This window comes from Dinoponera quadriceps, unplaced genomic scaffold, assembly GCF_001313825.1.
Source record: "Dinoponera quadriceps isolate SergipeBrazil2010 unplaced genomic scaffold, ASM131382v1 scaffold3, whole genome shotgun sequence".
NCBI lineage: Eukaryota > Metazoa > Arthropoda > Insecta > Hymenoptera > Formicidae > Dinoponera > Dinoponera quadriceps.
Genome location: NW_014554293.1, coordinates 1,197,956 through 1,213,348, shown reverse-complemented (window position 1 = coordinate 1,213,348; position 15,393 = coordinate 1,197,956). Strand labels below are relative to the sequence as shown.

The 15,393-nt window shown below is 41.6% G+C and overlaps 2 protein-coding genes across 3 annotated transcripts in view; both read left to right on the top strand.

Annotated features, from left to right (window-relative positions):
• Positions 1–689: 689 nt before the first annotated feature.
• LOC106742188 lies at positions 690–10,399 on the top strand. Its single transcript, XM_014614904.1, has 4 exons — positions 690–821; positions 8,523–8,731; positions 9,298–9,405; positions 10,252–10,399. Exons 1-4 carry the CDS (start codon positions 690–692, stop codon positions 10,397–10,399), a joined length of 597 nt encoding a protein of 198 aa, XP_014470390.1.
• Positions 10,400–13,042: 2,643 nt separating this feature from the next.
• The window catches only part of LOC106742314, a 9,275-nt gene continuing 6,924 nt past the window's right edge, over positions 13,043–15,393 (top strand). Inside the window, exon 1 of one of the 2 annotated variants that reach the window (XM_014615158.1) lies at positions 13,043–13,198. In XM_014615158.1, coding sequence (XP_014470644.1) covers positions 13,070–13,198 — 129 coding nt within the window. In that variant the 5' untranslated portion in view covers positions 13,043–13,069. The remainder of the gene's footprint in view (positions 13,199–15,393) is intronic. The other variant, XR_001374258.1, reaches the window with a different exon arrangement.

The following is a 15,393-nucleotide window of genomic DNA, read 5'->3' as shown; positions in this document are numbered from 1 at the left end:
GCATTCGTTCCGAAAGCATCCTCGGATTCTCTTCTGGTCGGGACCGTCAATCTATCCGCCCGTCCACCTCTCCATCCTGCCATCCGTCCTTTTTTTCGCGCACGTGCAAAATTACTCGAGCGCGTTCGGTCATAATTCATCGGGTGTCAACACGCTGAGCAAGCGATCTCGAGCTTTGCGAATCTGCGTTAATTTCCACAAGGCTGACGAAACGCGCGTCGGAGGTTCTAAAAAGGCGTAAGTAGAAACGGACGGTTAAAGTCAGGCGGACTCGCGAGTCCATCAATGTGTCCTCGGTACAACAACATATACGCCTAGACCGAGCATTCATATAGATCATTCATATCGTGTGGAGAACGTGAAGTAGACACGTGACGAAGAGAGAATTTAATTTTTGAGTACCTCTCTGACTCTTATTTTCTCAATAAATCGGTATTCTTCATTATTGTATGTGGGCTGAAGGAAAGCTGTCCGAACAAGATAGAAAGAGGTAAGGATTCAAGAAATTGTCAATAAATAAATAATCATAATTATAAAGTAATAGAAATCGAATGATTTGCCACTAAAAGACTCGAATCGGCATTAAAATGAGATCTCACACAAATTGCAATAGTGAAAAAATCTGTTTATTATTTATATTACTTATATATATTTTATTATATTACTTGTTTCCACGTTAGATTCCAACGATGACGGGCGAGCTGCTTATGCTAATTTTCCTCGTGTTATATTGCCGGGGTGATGGAAGTCACGCTTCCAGAGTGAAAAGACAGGGATTACTTCCGCCGCCGATCGTTTATCCGTTCGGAGGAACGTTCAAGGTACCTCGAAGCAATTAAGATGGTCCGTAGAATAACGATATTATAGGAACTCTTTATTATTTATTGAAAAAAAAATACTTTCCTATAACTTTAATTAACTACCTAAGTAACGAAGATTGATTTTAAACGCGAAATTAAGAGAAATATGTACACAATATTAAACAAACGTGGGGATGTTATTTAGTTTTATTTTTTATCAATACTTTATTTACACAGTTGACCTAATAAAGGTGCACACAGAGTAGAAAGTGTAACATAAATGTTTAAAAATGTGTACATATGCCGCAGATATTACTATAAACTATAAATTTTCTATAACTATATTTTCAAAACGAAACGACCGATAAGTCTAAAATTTTTATACAATATCTATATAGATATATCTAGGCCTTAATGTCGCGGTAATTTCCCGTTACAATTCTAAATACGATTTAAAAGAAATTACAAGTAGAAATTATAAATAAGAAATTCACCTCATACGTATAAAAAGCGTCAACTTGAGTTGCGAACCTCTCAGCTTCCGAACGGTCAATCGTTTCTCAACTTTACAGTCGTGCAGATAATATTTCCATCAATACGCAGTTAAAATTTAAATAGGTTCTTAAGAAAACGGTTTCATGGACCAACTGTGGTGAGTCTCGAGATCTCACTGAATCTCGATCTGGCCCGATTCGCAAAGAAGACGTCGAACCCTTTCCCTCTCTTTCTCTCTCTCTCTCTCGCGGTACAGTTTTACGGCGGCGGTTAAAATAGCGTTGTTAACGTCTTCGACAACGCGGGGAAACAGAGAAAGGAAAAGGCAAGAGGATGAAAATTCAACCGGTGGGGCCGTATTCGGCCGGTGCTCGCAGTCGACATGCGATTGATAATTAACCGCGGCTTTATTCACCGTGCCACCCTCAAATTCTTTAATTAAATCGGGAAAACTCTTACCCCGCGTCTCTCGCGAGAACGGCGGATGGACGGTTCTCCGATGTCGTGATAGGTTGTTTGTCTTGGTTTTTGCCTGCCTCGACGAAATTCCCGGTTATTAGTATCCCCTTTGGAAGGCAAGAAAACTTAGGGGGAAATTAAAGGAAAACTTCACGGGATATCTGGCTGGAGTGTAAATAAACGCCTGAGTGTTCGAGAGAGGAACGGGAGAAGGGAGGCGAATATCGGCTTCTTCCCTCCTTCCCCCTCTTTGAGTTCGCGCGATCCTTCATCGCAGGAATTAGAGGCGACGTTTATTCCCCGCTTGTATAAGTAACATTATCGCTTTCGCGATTGTTACTCTTCCCGGTCTTGAGACAGTCGTTTCGACGAACGAGACGTCTCGTCTTTCAAAGCAGGGAGATCATCCCCGCGAAGCGAATGTGTTAACATCCAATCATCGCTATAAACGGGGAGGATATTTTATAATAAACATTATTTCGCAGATTTTTTATATATTTTATATTCATTGCGTATATATAATTTTACTATAAAATCTCCCTTATATTAACAACTTAACCACGGAACATATCGACATTCTCTCTCTCTTAGCTTATTATCCCTTTGTTTCACATTTATGCTATTTACATTTACAGGAACTGATCTACTATTAAAAAAATTACTTGGATTCCTTAACGAGATAAGCTCTATTAACGATCTATCGCTGCACCGCTGGCAAACACGATAAAATCGAGAAGAAATTTAAACGAGAGGAAAAATCTGCAAACATTCTCCCGGTGTTCATAATTAATCGACGGTACGCCGCAAATGCAGCTGTGAGCGCAGAACGGGGGTCGTTCGGCGCGGCAATCGCGACGAGAATTCAACGATACGAACGAGCGTTCGCATTCGGCCTGCCCTTTTCCACATTGCTTTGCCGAAAAGGCAAAATGGAAAAATTCCGCGCGCTCGCGAGCTCGCTCTCGAAAGTGCACGAGCTAAGACGCAAACGACTTTTCGCGGGAGACAAATTCGATGTATCCGGGTCAAAGCGGCAAGCGTGAAAGAGTGCCGAGGGTGCGGCACGCCGGGTGTGCCAGGCAGCAGCAGCAGACGGGGCAAATTGACATCGATTGTTCGTGTTATAACGCGACATAGTCGATTGCCCTCTCACGAAAGCTAGAGAGACTCTTTAATCCAAAGAGTGGCGCGGGAATTGTAAATATTTGAATGTTTGCCTTAAAACGGTGGCAACCAGAGGGGAAAACGGATTCGGCACGTACGGGTCACTGCACGTGTAAATTCGCGGAGAAGTTTCTCCCGGAGAAACAAAGTGAAAATCATTTACAGAGACTTCAGGAGAAGAGAGAGAGAGGGAGGAGGTGACAAAAAAGAGCGACCTCGAGGAAATACCGCTCCGGAATCTTCTCTCGTCGTTACCTTCGACATTCCGCATAGATTCGCCGTGTTTTCGATCCCGAACTTCCCGTCGCTCCCGCTAATCGCCGCGAGTCGGTCGCATCGCATTGCAACGGGAATCTAGTAAACACTAACTAACAGTAACATAACACCAATGTTATAATTTCCCACTCAATGTAAATGCGATATAACGCGTGTGTCATGTAACAGTTACATTGTTGAGCGGGCAATTGTAACATTGACGTTGCGTTACTGATAGTTGGTGTTTATCGGGAGCTTTTCTTCGTATGTAAATTCTCTCCGATTTTTACCATGTTTTTTTTCTAGTGGTGCAATATAGGCCGTCAGAATTTATCTCGATAGGGAGCTTGGCAAATTTTTCGACATATTGACTGCTAAATGCAAGTTATCTCGCTGGTGACGCGCGAAAAGAATTCTCTGTTCCATGCGAATTAACTTGTATAGGTTTTTTTGCAGGAATACGTTTTTATGGTGCGCTTTGTTGGACAATAAACACAATTAAAATGAGCATATCAACGTAATAAGCTGATATTAAAAGTTTCCTAATGTCACCGTGACACGCACACATACACAGTCAACGTGTTACTAGTAGACTTCAATTTCTAAAATACAAACGGCACACCCGAAATGAAAGAATAATAAATTAAGGGGCTGTTCCATAATTATGTCACGCTAAATTTAAATATTTTTCCTCTCCGCCTTCCCTTTCGTCCTAATTTCGTCACAAACTTTTGCCCTTTTTTAATATTACGAGACGTATAGAATTACCTCCTTCCCCCGCCGACATATAGAATAAAAACAATAGTTTATAACTATATTATAGGTAATAATTATTAGATTGCGCGCTATTATCTTTTTCTAAAATACAAATAATTTTTAGGCATGTGATATCAAATTAATTAAGTTATTTTATAATTTCGATTAATCGAAATTGTGTTTAAAGTAGAATGAATATTTCAAAATTAATATTTTGATTATTGGGACCGTATCAAAAACCATATCGAGAAACTTAAAAATGTCCACCAAATATAAATCAAACGTGTCACGAATGCACGCAAAATGGATAACCACGCGCGTTCAGATTTATTAGTTACGTCATCTGTGACGTTGCACTTTATCCCCCCTCTCTACCATCACAGACCGGGCAGGCAAGCAGATATATCCTTCCCCCCATCTTAGTTTGACATAATTGTTAAATAGCCCTTAAGATAGGACGTCGATATATTCTTCGTTTACAAAATCCTACGGCGATTTTGTGAAATTCTCCGCGCGTGAGAGAAAGAGAGAGAAAATAGCAGGCCGAAAGAGAAACGTTAAACATTGGGGTAAGAAAGGATTACTTTTCTTGAGAAGTCAGCGGCTTACCCGTGCGTGAGCCAGTTATCGATCTCGAGATTGGCAGCGCGTTCTGGCAAATGTTTATTAGTTCTTGCATAAAAGGCGCGAGGCGTCTAAGCAAAGTAGAGGCGGCGCGCGTCATAAAAACTAATGCATACGAGGAAAGACAGGCTTGGCGTGTCGCCAGGCAGTTGTATGTACGGCTTCTCCGTCATCCGCAGGTTAGCTCGCGAAAATAAGGATAAGAGGGACCTTCCTCCAGACAAAACCGCGATCGAAATAGCCCGACGGGCGGAGGCAGGATCGACGTTTGGTAAATCCGCGCCGTCGAAGTGCATTTTCTCAGTATTCGTGGCGATCGTGGCGGTTTTGATTTATTTTCATAAAAGGGCGAGTCGAGCTTGAGATTCGTAATGTTTACTTCGACTCCGTGTGTGTTTTAAGGTAAACTTTCCGAATTAGGAATTTATGTATCCCCCTTCCTGCGGCGGCCTGCGGCTCCCTGCGGACTCCACGATTTGCATGGCTGATTAATAAAAATCGATATGCATGTTTATAACGCAACACGGAGACGGGAAACATTGGTCGTGAATAGTGAAGGAGATCATAGCGAAGAGGATTCCCGCTACGCAGGAATCCCCACGCGTCACTCTTTCCGTTTCCGGCTCGCGTGACGGAAGGCTGCGGAAGGATACTTCCGTTTAATTTCATCCTGTATATCCTTTTCTCAACTCCGCTGCATTTCTTCCATTGTCGCGGCTCAGATTTCTCAGATATACAAGGGGAAGCGCTCGTAGAGTGAATATATCTTCCAAAATATCGATGATACAAAATTCGAAAGAAAGAATTTATCTTGCATATTTCACTATGCATTAAAAAATTTTTATTTATTGTATATTATGTGTTAAAAATAATTGTATTATATATTAAACCCTTTAAGGTCCACAGTATACTTACACAATAACGTGCACTTAGTCTCGATTTGATCGGATTTCTACTGATGCAAGTATTATTTACGCTCAATTCAAGACTAGAAATCTTCGAAAAATATGATATTCTTGCTTAAATATGAGAATATCTGTATTTAAGACTATTTTTTTTCCTTGCACTCACACAAACACACACACACACACACACACACATAGGGTCGCTCAGAGAAATATATCCAAATGGTAGTTTTTAAACTACATTATCTTTTCCTGACAACATTTTTTGTTAATATTTTTGAAGATATTCACCTGTCACGCTTAAGGCGTCTCACTCTGTGTTTTAGCGGCAGCGCGCGCGCGTATTTCGCTCCCGGTTGGCTCGATAATCCATTTTCAAGGCGAAGATTAATCTCCTTATACTTGAATCAAGGCGAGTGGTTACGAATTAATTCGCGCGAGCTCTTGTCGAAAGCAGCGAGACGATCGCGGGGCACCTACGTCCGTCGCCTAATTGGTCGTCGTGTTCACTGCTATCGGTGTTAGCCTGCATTTCGGCGTATGAAAGCTCGCCACGTTTGTCCTTATTGCTCCTTCGTTGTGCGAATTTCTCTGGACACCGCAGACACGAGAAGGAAGCAATCTCTTTCGTCACCCCCGACGTCATCTTCCTTCTTTCCTTCCTTTGGCCGCGGCCAGCGCGCTTCCATTTTCCCGGGGCCAGGTTTTGCGAGCTTTCATCCCGCGGATGTTTTACGAGCTTGCGCGTACTCTTCGTGATGAATTTTTAGCTCGATTCTTACACGCGATTCCTCGGGGCCGGAGACGGCGTTCCGGCGCGCGTATGAATCTCGCACTCCGCGAGAGCAACCGCGCGTCGGTCGTTTAATTCCCCCTCGTGTTGGATGCGTAAATTTATTTTCCCAAATTGCGGACAAGATCAAAGAGAGACGCAACGTGCAGCGTCGATTCGCACTCTGTGGCTTCGCTTTAGCTCTGAGGAGACCTTCGGCGACGCCTTCGACTCGTGATCGACTGCTCGCTCGAAGAGACTATCCTCGAATTGTATTTCCATTTCTATTTCTGTTCTATAATTTAATTGTCATTTTTATTTATTACATTATAACGGTATAAATATTACATTCCCTAATTGCACTTTCATTTTTATTTCTGTTATGACATTTCATTATCATTTTCGCTTATCGCACATTGGATAACGATGTATATAAATTTTACTTAACTTCTCTTGGGCATATTTTTGTCTGATTCATTGCATTTTAGGGGACTTCGTTTCAGGCCGCGTAATAAATATCACTCCCCATTTTTCTAAAACAGCATTCCCTAATTTTCATTTTTATTTTTATGACGTATTTCGATTACATCTTATTTTTACACGTCTCACTTTTGCATTCGCTCGTTCATTCTCAAATAACACTGCCTAATTGCATTTCCACTTTTATTTTTATTACGTATCTCGATTATTAATTTTATTCACCACACGTTGCGAGTAACGATGCAAATGTTACTCAACTTCTCTTGTACACCTTTCTCTTTGCCACCGCGCTTTGGGGGACTGCGTCCTGGAGCCCGTATCGCTCTCTTTCTCTCTCTCTCTCTCTCTAAACGAACAACCCCTAAAACGGGGTAGTTGTCTCATCTCTCGCATCTCCAACCATCACTCATCAATCTTTCCTCAAACGTTAGTGCAAGCTCGCGCGCTTCGCGGCCATCGCTTGATCGGACGCGCATTTTCGCACTCAATAGCCGTCGATATCATTATTGATACTTTGCGCGCTCTATCCTTTTCTTTGCTGCGCGCCATGCTCGGTCGGATTCGCGCTTCTTCCGCCATTTCACGGGTGATTTACGACGCCGCGTGTAATCTCCGAAATGAATTCGCGAGTTCTACTCTCCTCAGGCTTTTCTATACACTCTCTCTCTCTCCCCCCTCCCCCTTTCTCCCTCTCTCTCTCTCTCTCTCTTTATTTTTTTCTCTCTCGCCCCGGCCGATTCTTTTCTTTACGACCAGATACCGCCAGATATGAATTTTTATGTCTACACGCATCCGAGATCGCATCAACGGCGACATTACTCAACATCAGTTTCCTCCGCCGCCGCGATCGCGCGTCCCCGTTCCTCGTCCTTCGTCTCGGCCGTTCCCGAGGCAACCGCGTGGCATCACTCCTTGGCATCTCCGGTCTATATTTTCCCGGATAAGCGAGCAAACTGCTCGCTCGTCGCGACTTCCCTACGTCCTTGAAATAATAAAAACGCCTTCCGCTGCTCAACCCTTTCGCCACGGCTGAGTTCGACGGCATAGCTTCGCCGCTGAACGCGCGTAATGGATAGCCCGAGTAGAAATTGAACCTCGTGACTGGCTAGCCGCAAGGTAGTAAATTTGCGTCTAACGTCACTACTAACTACTAGTGATATAAAGCTCACTTCTCCTAGTTGCTATATATGAGTAAGTCAACTGGACGGAAGGAACTGGTTGCAAAATGAAAAATTATAGTTGCCGGCCAGTATAGAACTCGCTTCTGCTTTTTTAAGACTTTCATGAAACAAACATATAATGTGAGTTCAATTTCGATTTACTCGACAATTTTGAAATACTCTCGACGGTGGTAGGAGTGGGTAGGTTATTGACTTTGGAATAAACAGCACCATCCGTTTTGTCATATTTAATATGTATTGGCTAAATTAACAACTGATTCAGTGGACGATCGGCCAACAACGAGCTTTTTTCTATGAAAGCAATTGCTTATCACATTTATAAATAAAATCATCTAGTTTAAAGTGAACACGTTTGACACCCGTAAGTAATAAACGTTTCTTATCTTTTGGAGATTTTTTTTCCCAATTCGCTGGACGATTCTGGCTCGCAAACAGTAGAAACGACTGGGAGACGTGGTTCCAACGCAAGTCGTTAATCGGCGTCAATTCGAGATTAGCCGGACTCTATGACGGGGGCTCAAACGCAAATCGATTCGCGAACGTCGCGCGCTACACTCGATTATTCTCCGCGGAATCTTGGAATCCGACTGAGATATATCCTCGCATTCATTTGCTGTGAATTTGCGATAAGCTCGTCGTGGGATTTGCGGTGCCGGTAGAACTCTCGGGCAGGATTCTGGTTTACGGGCAAAACTTTCAATTCCAATACGCCCTGCCGCCGAACGCTACGCTCTTCACGGAGTTCTTCGAGAATGCCTCGTCGTCACGGCGACGTCGCGACAGTATTAGCCAGGACGAAAGGATGACTGTCTACGGGCTTTTAGAGGAGGAGTTTGAGAGGTAGGAACCGCCGTCGCTCTCTATACCGGTCGTTCGTGCACCACCGGCGAAAACGATACTCGCGATGACAACGAGACAAGACCTCGCCGCATTATTCGCATGTAGACGTACGCGTCTACAAACTAAATTTCACGAGAGACGCGAGTGTCTCAGAGATAATCCGGACAGTTCGCGGATAGTTACCGCCATGCTTTTAACATACTGTCCATGCCAAAATAACACAAAAATTCAGTAGGCTGCTTTTAACACAACGATTTTTTACCGCGCATATGCGTGACGATTCTTCGGATTTGTATTCTCGATCAGAGTAACAATTATCAACTGCTGCGACGGGCAATTATATTCATATATTTTTTTTTCATATTTTAGCGGTATAAGCAAACTAGATTTTGTTGGTTTCGATTTATTTGTTTTTCCTCTCACCGACTAACTTGTATTCTACGATAACCTAAAATATTCCATCCTCAGTGATCCTCAGTGATCGTTTAGCTCTGAAGTGCTTTGCGCACTCAAAGTGTTGAAATAAAAAAGAAATTCTTTCTCCTCTGTTATTTTGTTATTCATAGAAAAGGAATGGACGGACGGGAATGCATGAAGAAGACTATTTGCGAAGCAGCATTGGCGCCTTTGGAGGATGAAGGACTCGTGGGGGAATTATTGCATCTTTTTCTCACGTAGGATAAGTCACATTTTTTCCCCTCTTTCTCTACCGTCTTGAGAGAGATCAATCGTCATCTTATCTTTACGGGTTTTTCTTCCGTTAGGATTACACGTGTTTCCAATCTTAAATTAACAGTGTCAACGTATCTTACAAAATCGAAACTTACAAAAAATCCTTCTCAGTTATAGCAGCCTATCTTTGAGATTCCTTACAAGGAGAAATTATCGAAGCTTCCATTCTGTCTTTCGTTCAACGCCCATTATATAAGAAGCTTTTAGATTGACGAGGAATGAAAAGAAATGCTTTCCTCTCTAATTTTGATTTTTATTGAAGCAGTTTCCGCTTTCTGGATCCGAGAAATATTCTGAAGCGTCCAATATGTATAATAACGATATTTATGCGCTCATTATTATCAAAAAATTAATTTCTATATTATTCTGTTTATTTTTTTACCTCAAATACAATGCCTTACACAATTTTTATATTATTTTACGCGCTGAGAGAAAACGATATTTAAAAGGAGAGAATATTTATTACTAACAAATATATTATACTAATAAACATATTTTTACATCGAAGAATTTTTATTGAATAGAAAAATACACATTTCCTTAGAATCTTAATATTTCATAAAAGCAATTGGTTATTCTATTTAAATAAAAGAATTGGGAGAGAGATTAACCCCTACTAAATAAATATCTTTTATTTTATTTTTTAGATATATTTCTTCGATCGATATATTTGAGAATCCGAAAGAATCGCATGTTATGGAAACAAATCTATCTCTCTCTTCCTTTCGATTACGTCGTAATCTTAAATATTACCCGCCTCGAGGTGTAATCTTTGCTTCTAATTTCAGACCTCAAGAAGCACCGAATTCATCTTTAGATCCCGAGTATCTAGAGGCGCTCGAATTCGGGCGAAGTAACGGCAACTGTTCACGGATCTACCGATCGTGCTTGCCGGGTCAAGGGATTCTGGATCAGATCTCAAGCGTGATATTGTAAAGAATTAAAGCGTCGGGCGGAGCGGAAGTTAATCTTGTCGATCGCCTCGCTCGAAAGAATAATGGAGCAGCTTAATCTTAAGTCCATCATTTCCCGACCGATTTGCGATAAACAGAAAGCGACGATCGATCGCATATTACTGAGCTGGTAAACGGCCGAAGACGAAGCTGCTGAATCGAATGGAACTGAGGCACGAACAAAAGGGAAAGATCCGACGAGCGGGGCGCGATCGATTCGACTGCGGGAAAACCCGCACAGGAAAACTGTCGCGTTTAGTTACGCCCGAGTTAAATTAAGCAAGCGGTGTATCTCGCGGATTTAACGTTAACCGCACTTCCACTAATTGGCACGAAACGGTGGAAGCTGATAAAGAGGATAGTCGAAGCGGGAGCGATTCAAGACGGATTTGAGAACGCTATTTTCGTCGACGACGACTCCGGCTGCTTACGTAGGCGCGATTCTATCGAATCGATTGGCAGGCTGCGCCGCGAATCACAAAGTGATGTACTTGAAATAATCCGTCGGGTCTGTAATAACCACGGAAAATGGATTCAAGCAGAAGCAATGAGATAGATAGACAGCTGAAAGCGTTTATTAGAATTAGTTAGGGGTAGTTGAGTGTTTAGCTGATATTAAGGTAATTATACAGTTAATATTATTAGGTGATAAATAAATAAAAGTAGCCCCTAACAATTTTGTGAAAAAAATCATGGTTAATGTACGAGAAATATACACGAACGATATACAGGGTGGGCAAAATATCTCGTTTACGAGATATTCGACTGCAGTTTTGAAAAAATGTCTTTGATAAAAATTGTAGGCTTTAAAAAGATCTATTCACTAATCTTATCAGTTTAATCTTTTTAGATCTTTTTAAATCCTATAACTTTTTAATACACTTAATATCCGTTTCAAAATTGCTTTGGTTACGAGGTGTTCGATTGTACGAGGTGTATCGAGACTTTCGGCCCACTCTATATACGAGCAAATCCGACAACTTGTGAAAATGTTTGCAAATGTGATAAATGACACACAGCTTTGACACTATTGCAAGAGAATATAAATCAACTTTACGTGATGTCCAAAAACCAATATAAAATAACACACGTTTTAAAGTGTAATATTTTAGCCCGGACAACTAACCGCGTTATGCATAAATGTGTAAATATATGTGCTGTTAGTGAAAGCGGAATGATGATCGTGGCAACGTCGATTTTTCTATACGATTCTAGATCTTTAAAATAGATCTTTAAGGTTACTTAACTATTCTATCTTTGAATCTTCTATCTATTCGCTCAAAACAGGTCGAAGAGAAAAAAATAGACAAGTTATCGGAACTTTTTTCCTATGAAACCTACGAAACGTTGAAAATTATATAAGACAAAAGTATGCTTTTACCTGCAAATTTCTATATGCTTAAAAAACATTGTTGAACTAAATTGAAAATTTGAACTAAATGTTTGCCCTTAAAATTAATATATAATAAAATAGTTATTGAATAGGATAATGACATGTCAAGAAATATCTCTTCATTGGCTGCCACAACTGGACTCATCTGGTTCATCTAAAACAAAAATCGCAAAATGAATTGTAATCAAAATAAGGTGTTATCTTTACAATTAATACTCCAATAATTGATAAAGCATGAAATATAACCAAATGGCGGCGCATGAAAGGTGAAGCATCGATTTTTTTCAAAATTTTCTTACTTTGATTTGTCATGAAAAAAAAAAAGTATACTCATATGATTACAATTTTTTAATGTGATACGGTATATGCAGAATATAATCTAATCTCAATCTTAATCTTTTCCCAATTGTACATCGTATGTATAGATCGTGTTGCTATTAATATAATATTTAAACTTAAGAAGATCCTTGAGAAAATTATTTTATACCGATCAGCTATCCCAAACATCCTAAGACATTCCCTCCAAGAACTCCTGCAAATAAAACGTATCTAACGAAGGCGGGAAAAATTGTGTACGCTTAATTTTCATCGAGCGATCGCTTTATATTCTGACCAGAGTCCAGGGTCTCGTTCAATTACCCTAGATCGATCCACCGCCACTTGCGATATTTTACATTGTACGGGACATTTGAAGGGGGAAAGAGCGAGGGAGACGGAAGGGGACAAAATGCGTAACGAGCTGAATTCGAACGACATTTATTCCCGACAATTAATCCGTCATTTACGCGAGGCGTGCATGCGGCGCGCACGGCCAGTTAATTGCGCTATTTACAACGATATTTATCGTTAAACGATCGGTGCTCCGCGGGGAACTCCGGGATAATCGACGACGTCGCATCGTTCGGTAAGCGACTGTAACTTCCGCAGTTACACACCGGTCGAAATTAAGCCCGACCGGTTGTACCTCCGCGTTGCGGAATTAACGTCAACCTGGCCGCCCGCGCCCCTGATAATCGGCGAGCGAAACGACGAGCGAGGAACTCGAAAACACCGGCGAGAGAGAGAGAGAGAGAGAGGAAGGGGAAGCTCGCGGATTCGGCCCCGCCGGCACGAGCGATCGCGCTGGCGTCCGTAGTGGATTCCGGCGTGAAGTGTGTGTCACGTCTCGGAGGAAACTCCGGCACAACTCGCGAAACGGATCTCTCACTGTAACTTGGTCCCAAGAACCCCCCTCCTGCCCCGCTGGTTCGACGTAACGAGATGTCGCTGATTATGCGTCCGCTGTTTCGGAACAGTGTCTGCCTCGTTCTGCTCGCGATGACGGCGTTCTCCGCGCATTCCGGAAGGACGATCAGGGCACTGGCTTTCCGCAAGGGCAGCACCTTTTTCGTAAGTCTCAGCGTCTTTCCCCCGAGTCTCTGATTCATCCTCCGGTTACACCGACGTTCGGCCGGGTTCCGTTCGTTTCGAGCTTCCGAGCTCAGATCGGCAGATATGCCTTAGGTTTCGCTCTGGAGGGAAGAAATGTCGACGCTTCGGTCGGAAGACGCGAATGGTTTGGCGATTTCTGGGGAGAAACGAGAGCGAAGGACGATTGTCGAAAGAAAAAATGCGGGCGTTGCACTAAGAGAATATTATAGCTCCCTTTCGTGTGAGTTCTTCTCTGTTTTACTATATTTCATGTTAGTGCAGAATTAGACTGTAGTTGGCTCGTGTTGCTGATGGACGTGAAGCAAAAGTTTTGATAGTAGATTCTTTACTTCTTTACTTCTTAATAAAGACAGAATGTCTATGTGTTCCTTGGTTATAAAATTCTGTATCACTTCCATATGTGTAAGTAAACATTATTATTATTATTATTCATTTTCCACATATATACTCGTATTAGCAAATCATGTCCTCCAACAATTGACGTTGACTATCATATTTTTTCAAATATTTTTGTTAGTAACTTTTTAATAATAAGTAATTAATAAGTAATCGGTTCGTCAAGCCATTTTCTGAAGAATTCTTTTAAATCTTAGCTGCATATCAATAAGAATACTAGGAAAGTTACTCAAGGCGACGTTCTTGACAACATTGACAAAAGGATTTAGTAACAATTACCAAACGTTTAGTTAAATACTTTTAACTAAATCATTTTGTAACTGTAACTAAATTATCTAGTTACCAAATAACTTACGAATTTAGTTATCAATAATTGTTACCAAATCCTTTTTCAGTAAATATATGTCAAAGTGAAGGTTATCGGCCTCGGATTCGCCGATCGAAATAATTAGCATTTCCGCTATCAAATTCTTTCCATATATACAGTGATAGAAAATTAAAAAAATAGTTATTTTCAACCATATCCACTTTTAGATTTCAACTTTCAAAATATTTCGGAGAATCATTTTTCCAAATAAATGTTGCTGTAATGTCAATGGTGATAACTTTACATATTATTACTAACATATAAAATGTAATTAGCTCCGAAAGTAACTATAATATTTTACCGGTGTATCCGTTCCGAAGAAAAAAGCGATCGGATCGGTCGGCGAGGTTCCATACGAAACCGATGTAATATTTGGATTTCGCGGATGTTCGAACGTAATTAAGCGGCCTGGTAACGTGTAAGTGTTCCGACCGGATCCGTGTGGCTCGATCAGCTAAAGGATTAAAGGCACAGACGTGCACCGTGCCGCGGGGAGGCGAAGATCGCAATATTCTCACAGAGCATTCCGCGAATGATTGTTCCGCTTTGGTCTTCTGCGCGTTAAATTGAAATTCTGACGTATTGCACAGAGTAGCGGATGTTCAGCTTGTGCTCGCTCCCGATGTAACGCGAAAAGGATAATCCTCCCATTCGCGCGGGGAAAAAAAAATATATATATATGCATGTATATACATGTGTGTGTGTGTGTGTGTGTGTGTGTATGTACGTATGTATATATCACTGCGAATATTATTCGATCGAATCCATCGCGAAGAATGTTATCGGAAATACTCCGCATCCCCGGCGCGGGGATGATATATCGGCAGATGATGGATATTATTTTGGATTAATTACATTCTCATTATCCGCGCACGAACGCAAAAATGTATCGTCCGCGAAGAATGCGCGGAATTTTTTACGCAAATTCCGCCCGTGCAATCATTTGCTCGGATTATTTCAGTTTTTCTGCCGAATTTGAGTCACCCTCTCTCCACTTTACTCCACTCTACTTCCTCTCCCTCTCTCTCACTCCTCTCGCACACGGCGGGAGCGCAACCGCTCGGCGAGTTTCAATATTCAAATGCCGGGAAAGGTCGGTGGCGGCCGCTTTTTTCGTCTTTCGCGAAACAGCTGCGTGCGCGAAACGACGCGTTATGAAAATACTCGTTTTGCGCTCTCTCCCCCCGGTAATTTATACGATTTCGCGTCCAGCTACGTCGAATGTAACGCGAATACATTATAACTTTTATCTTTCTGGAATCGTTCGCGCCCGTCACACAGTCGCGATATTAATAAAAATACGAATCGATCGTGTCTGCGCCAGCAAGTGGAGAGGGGGGATTCGTCGGGACATGGTAAAATCGTGCGGGAATTCGTCTCGCGAAAAAAG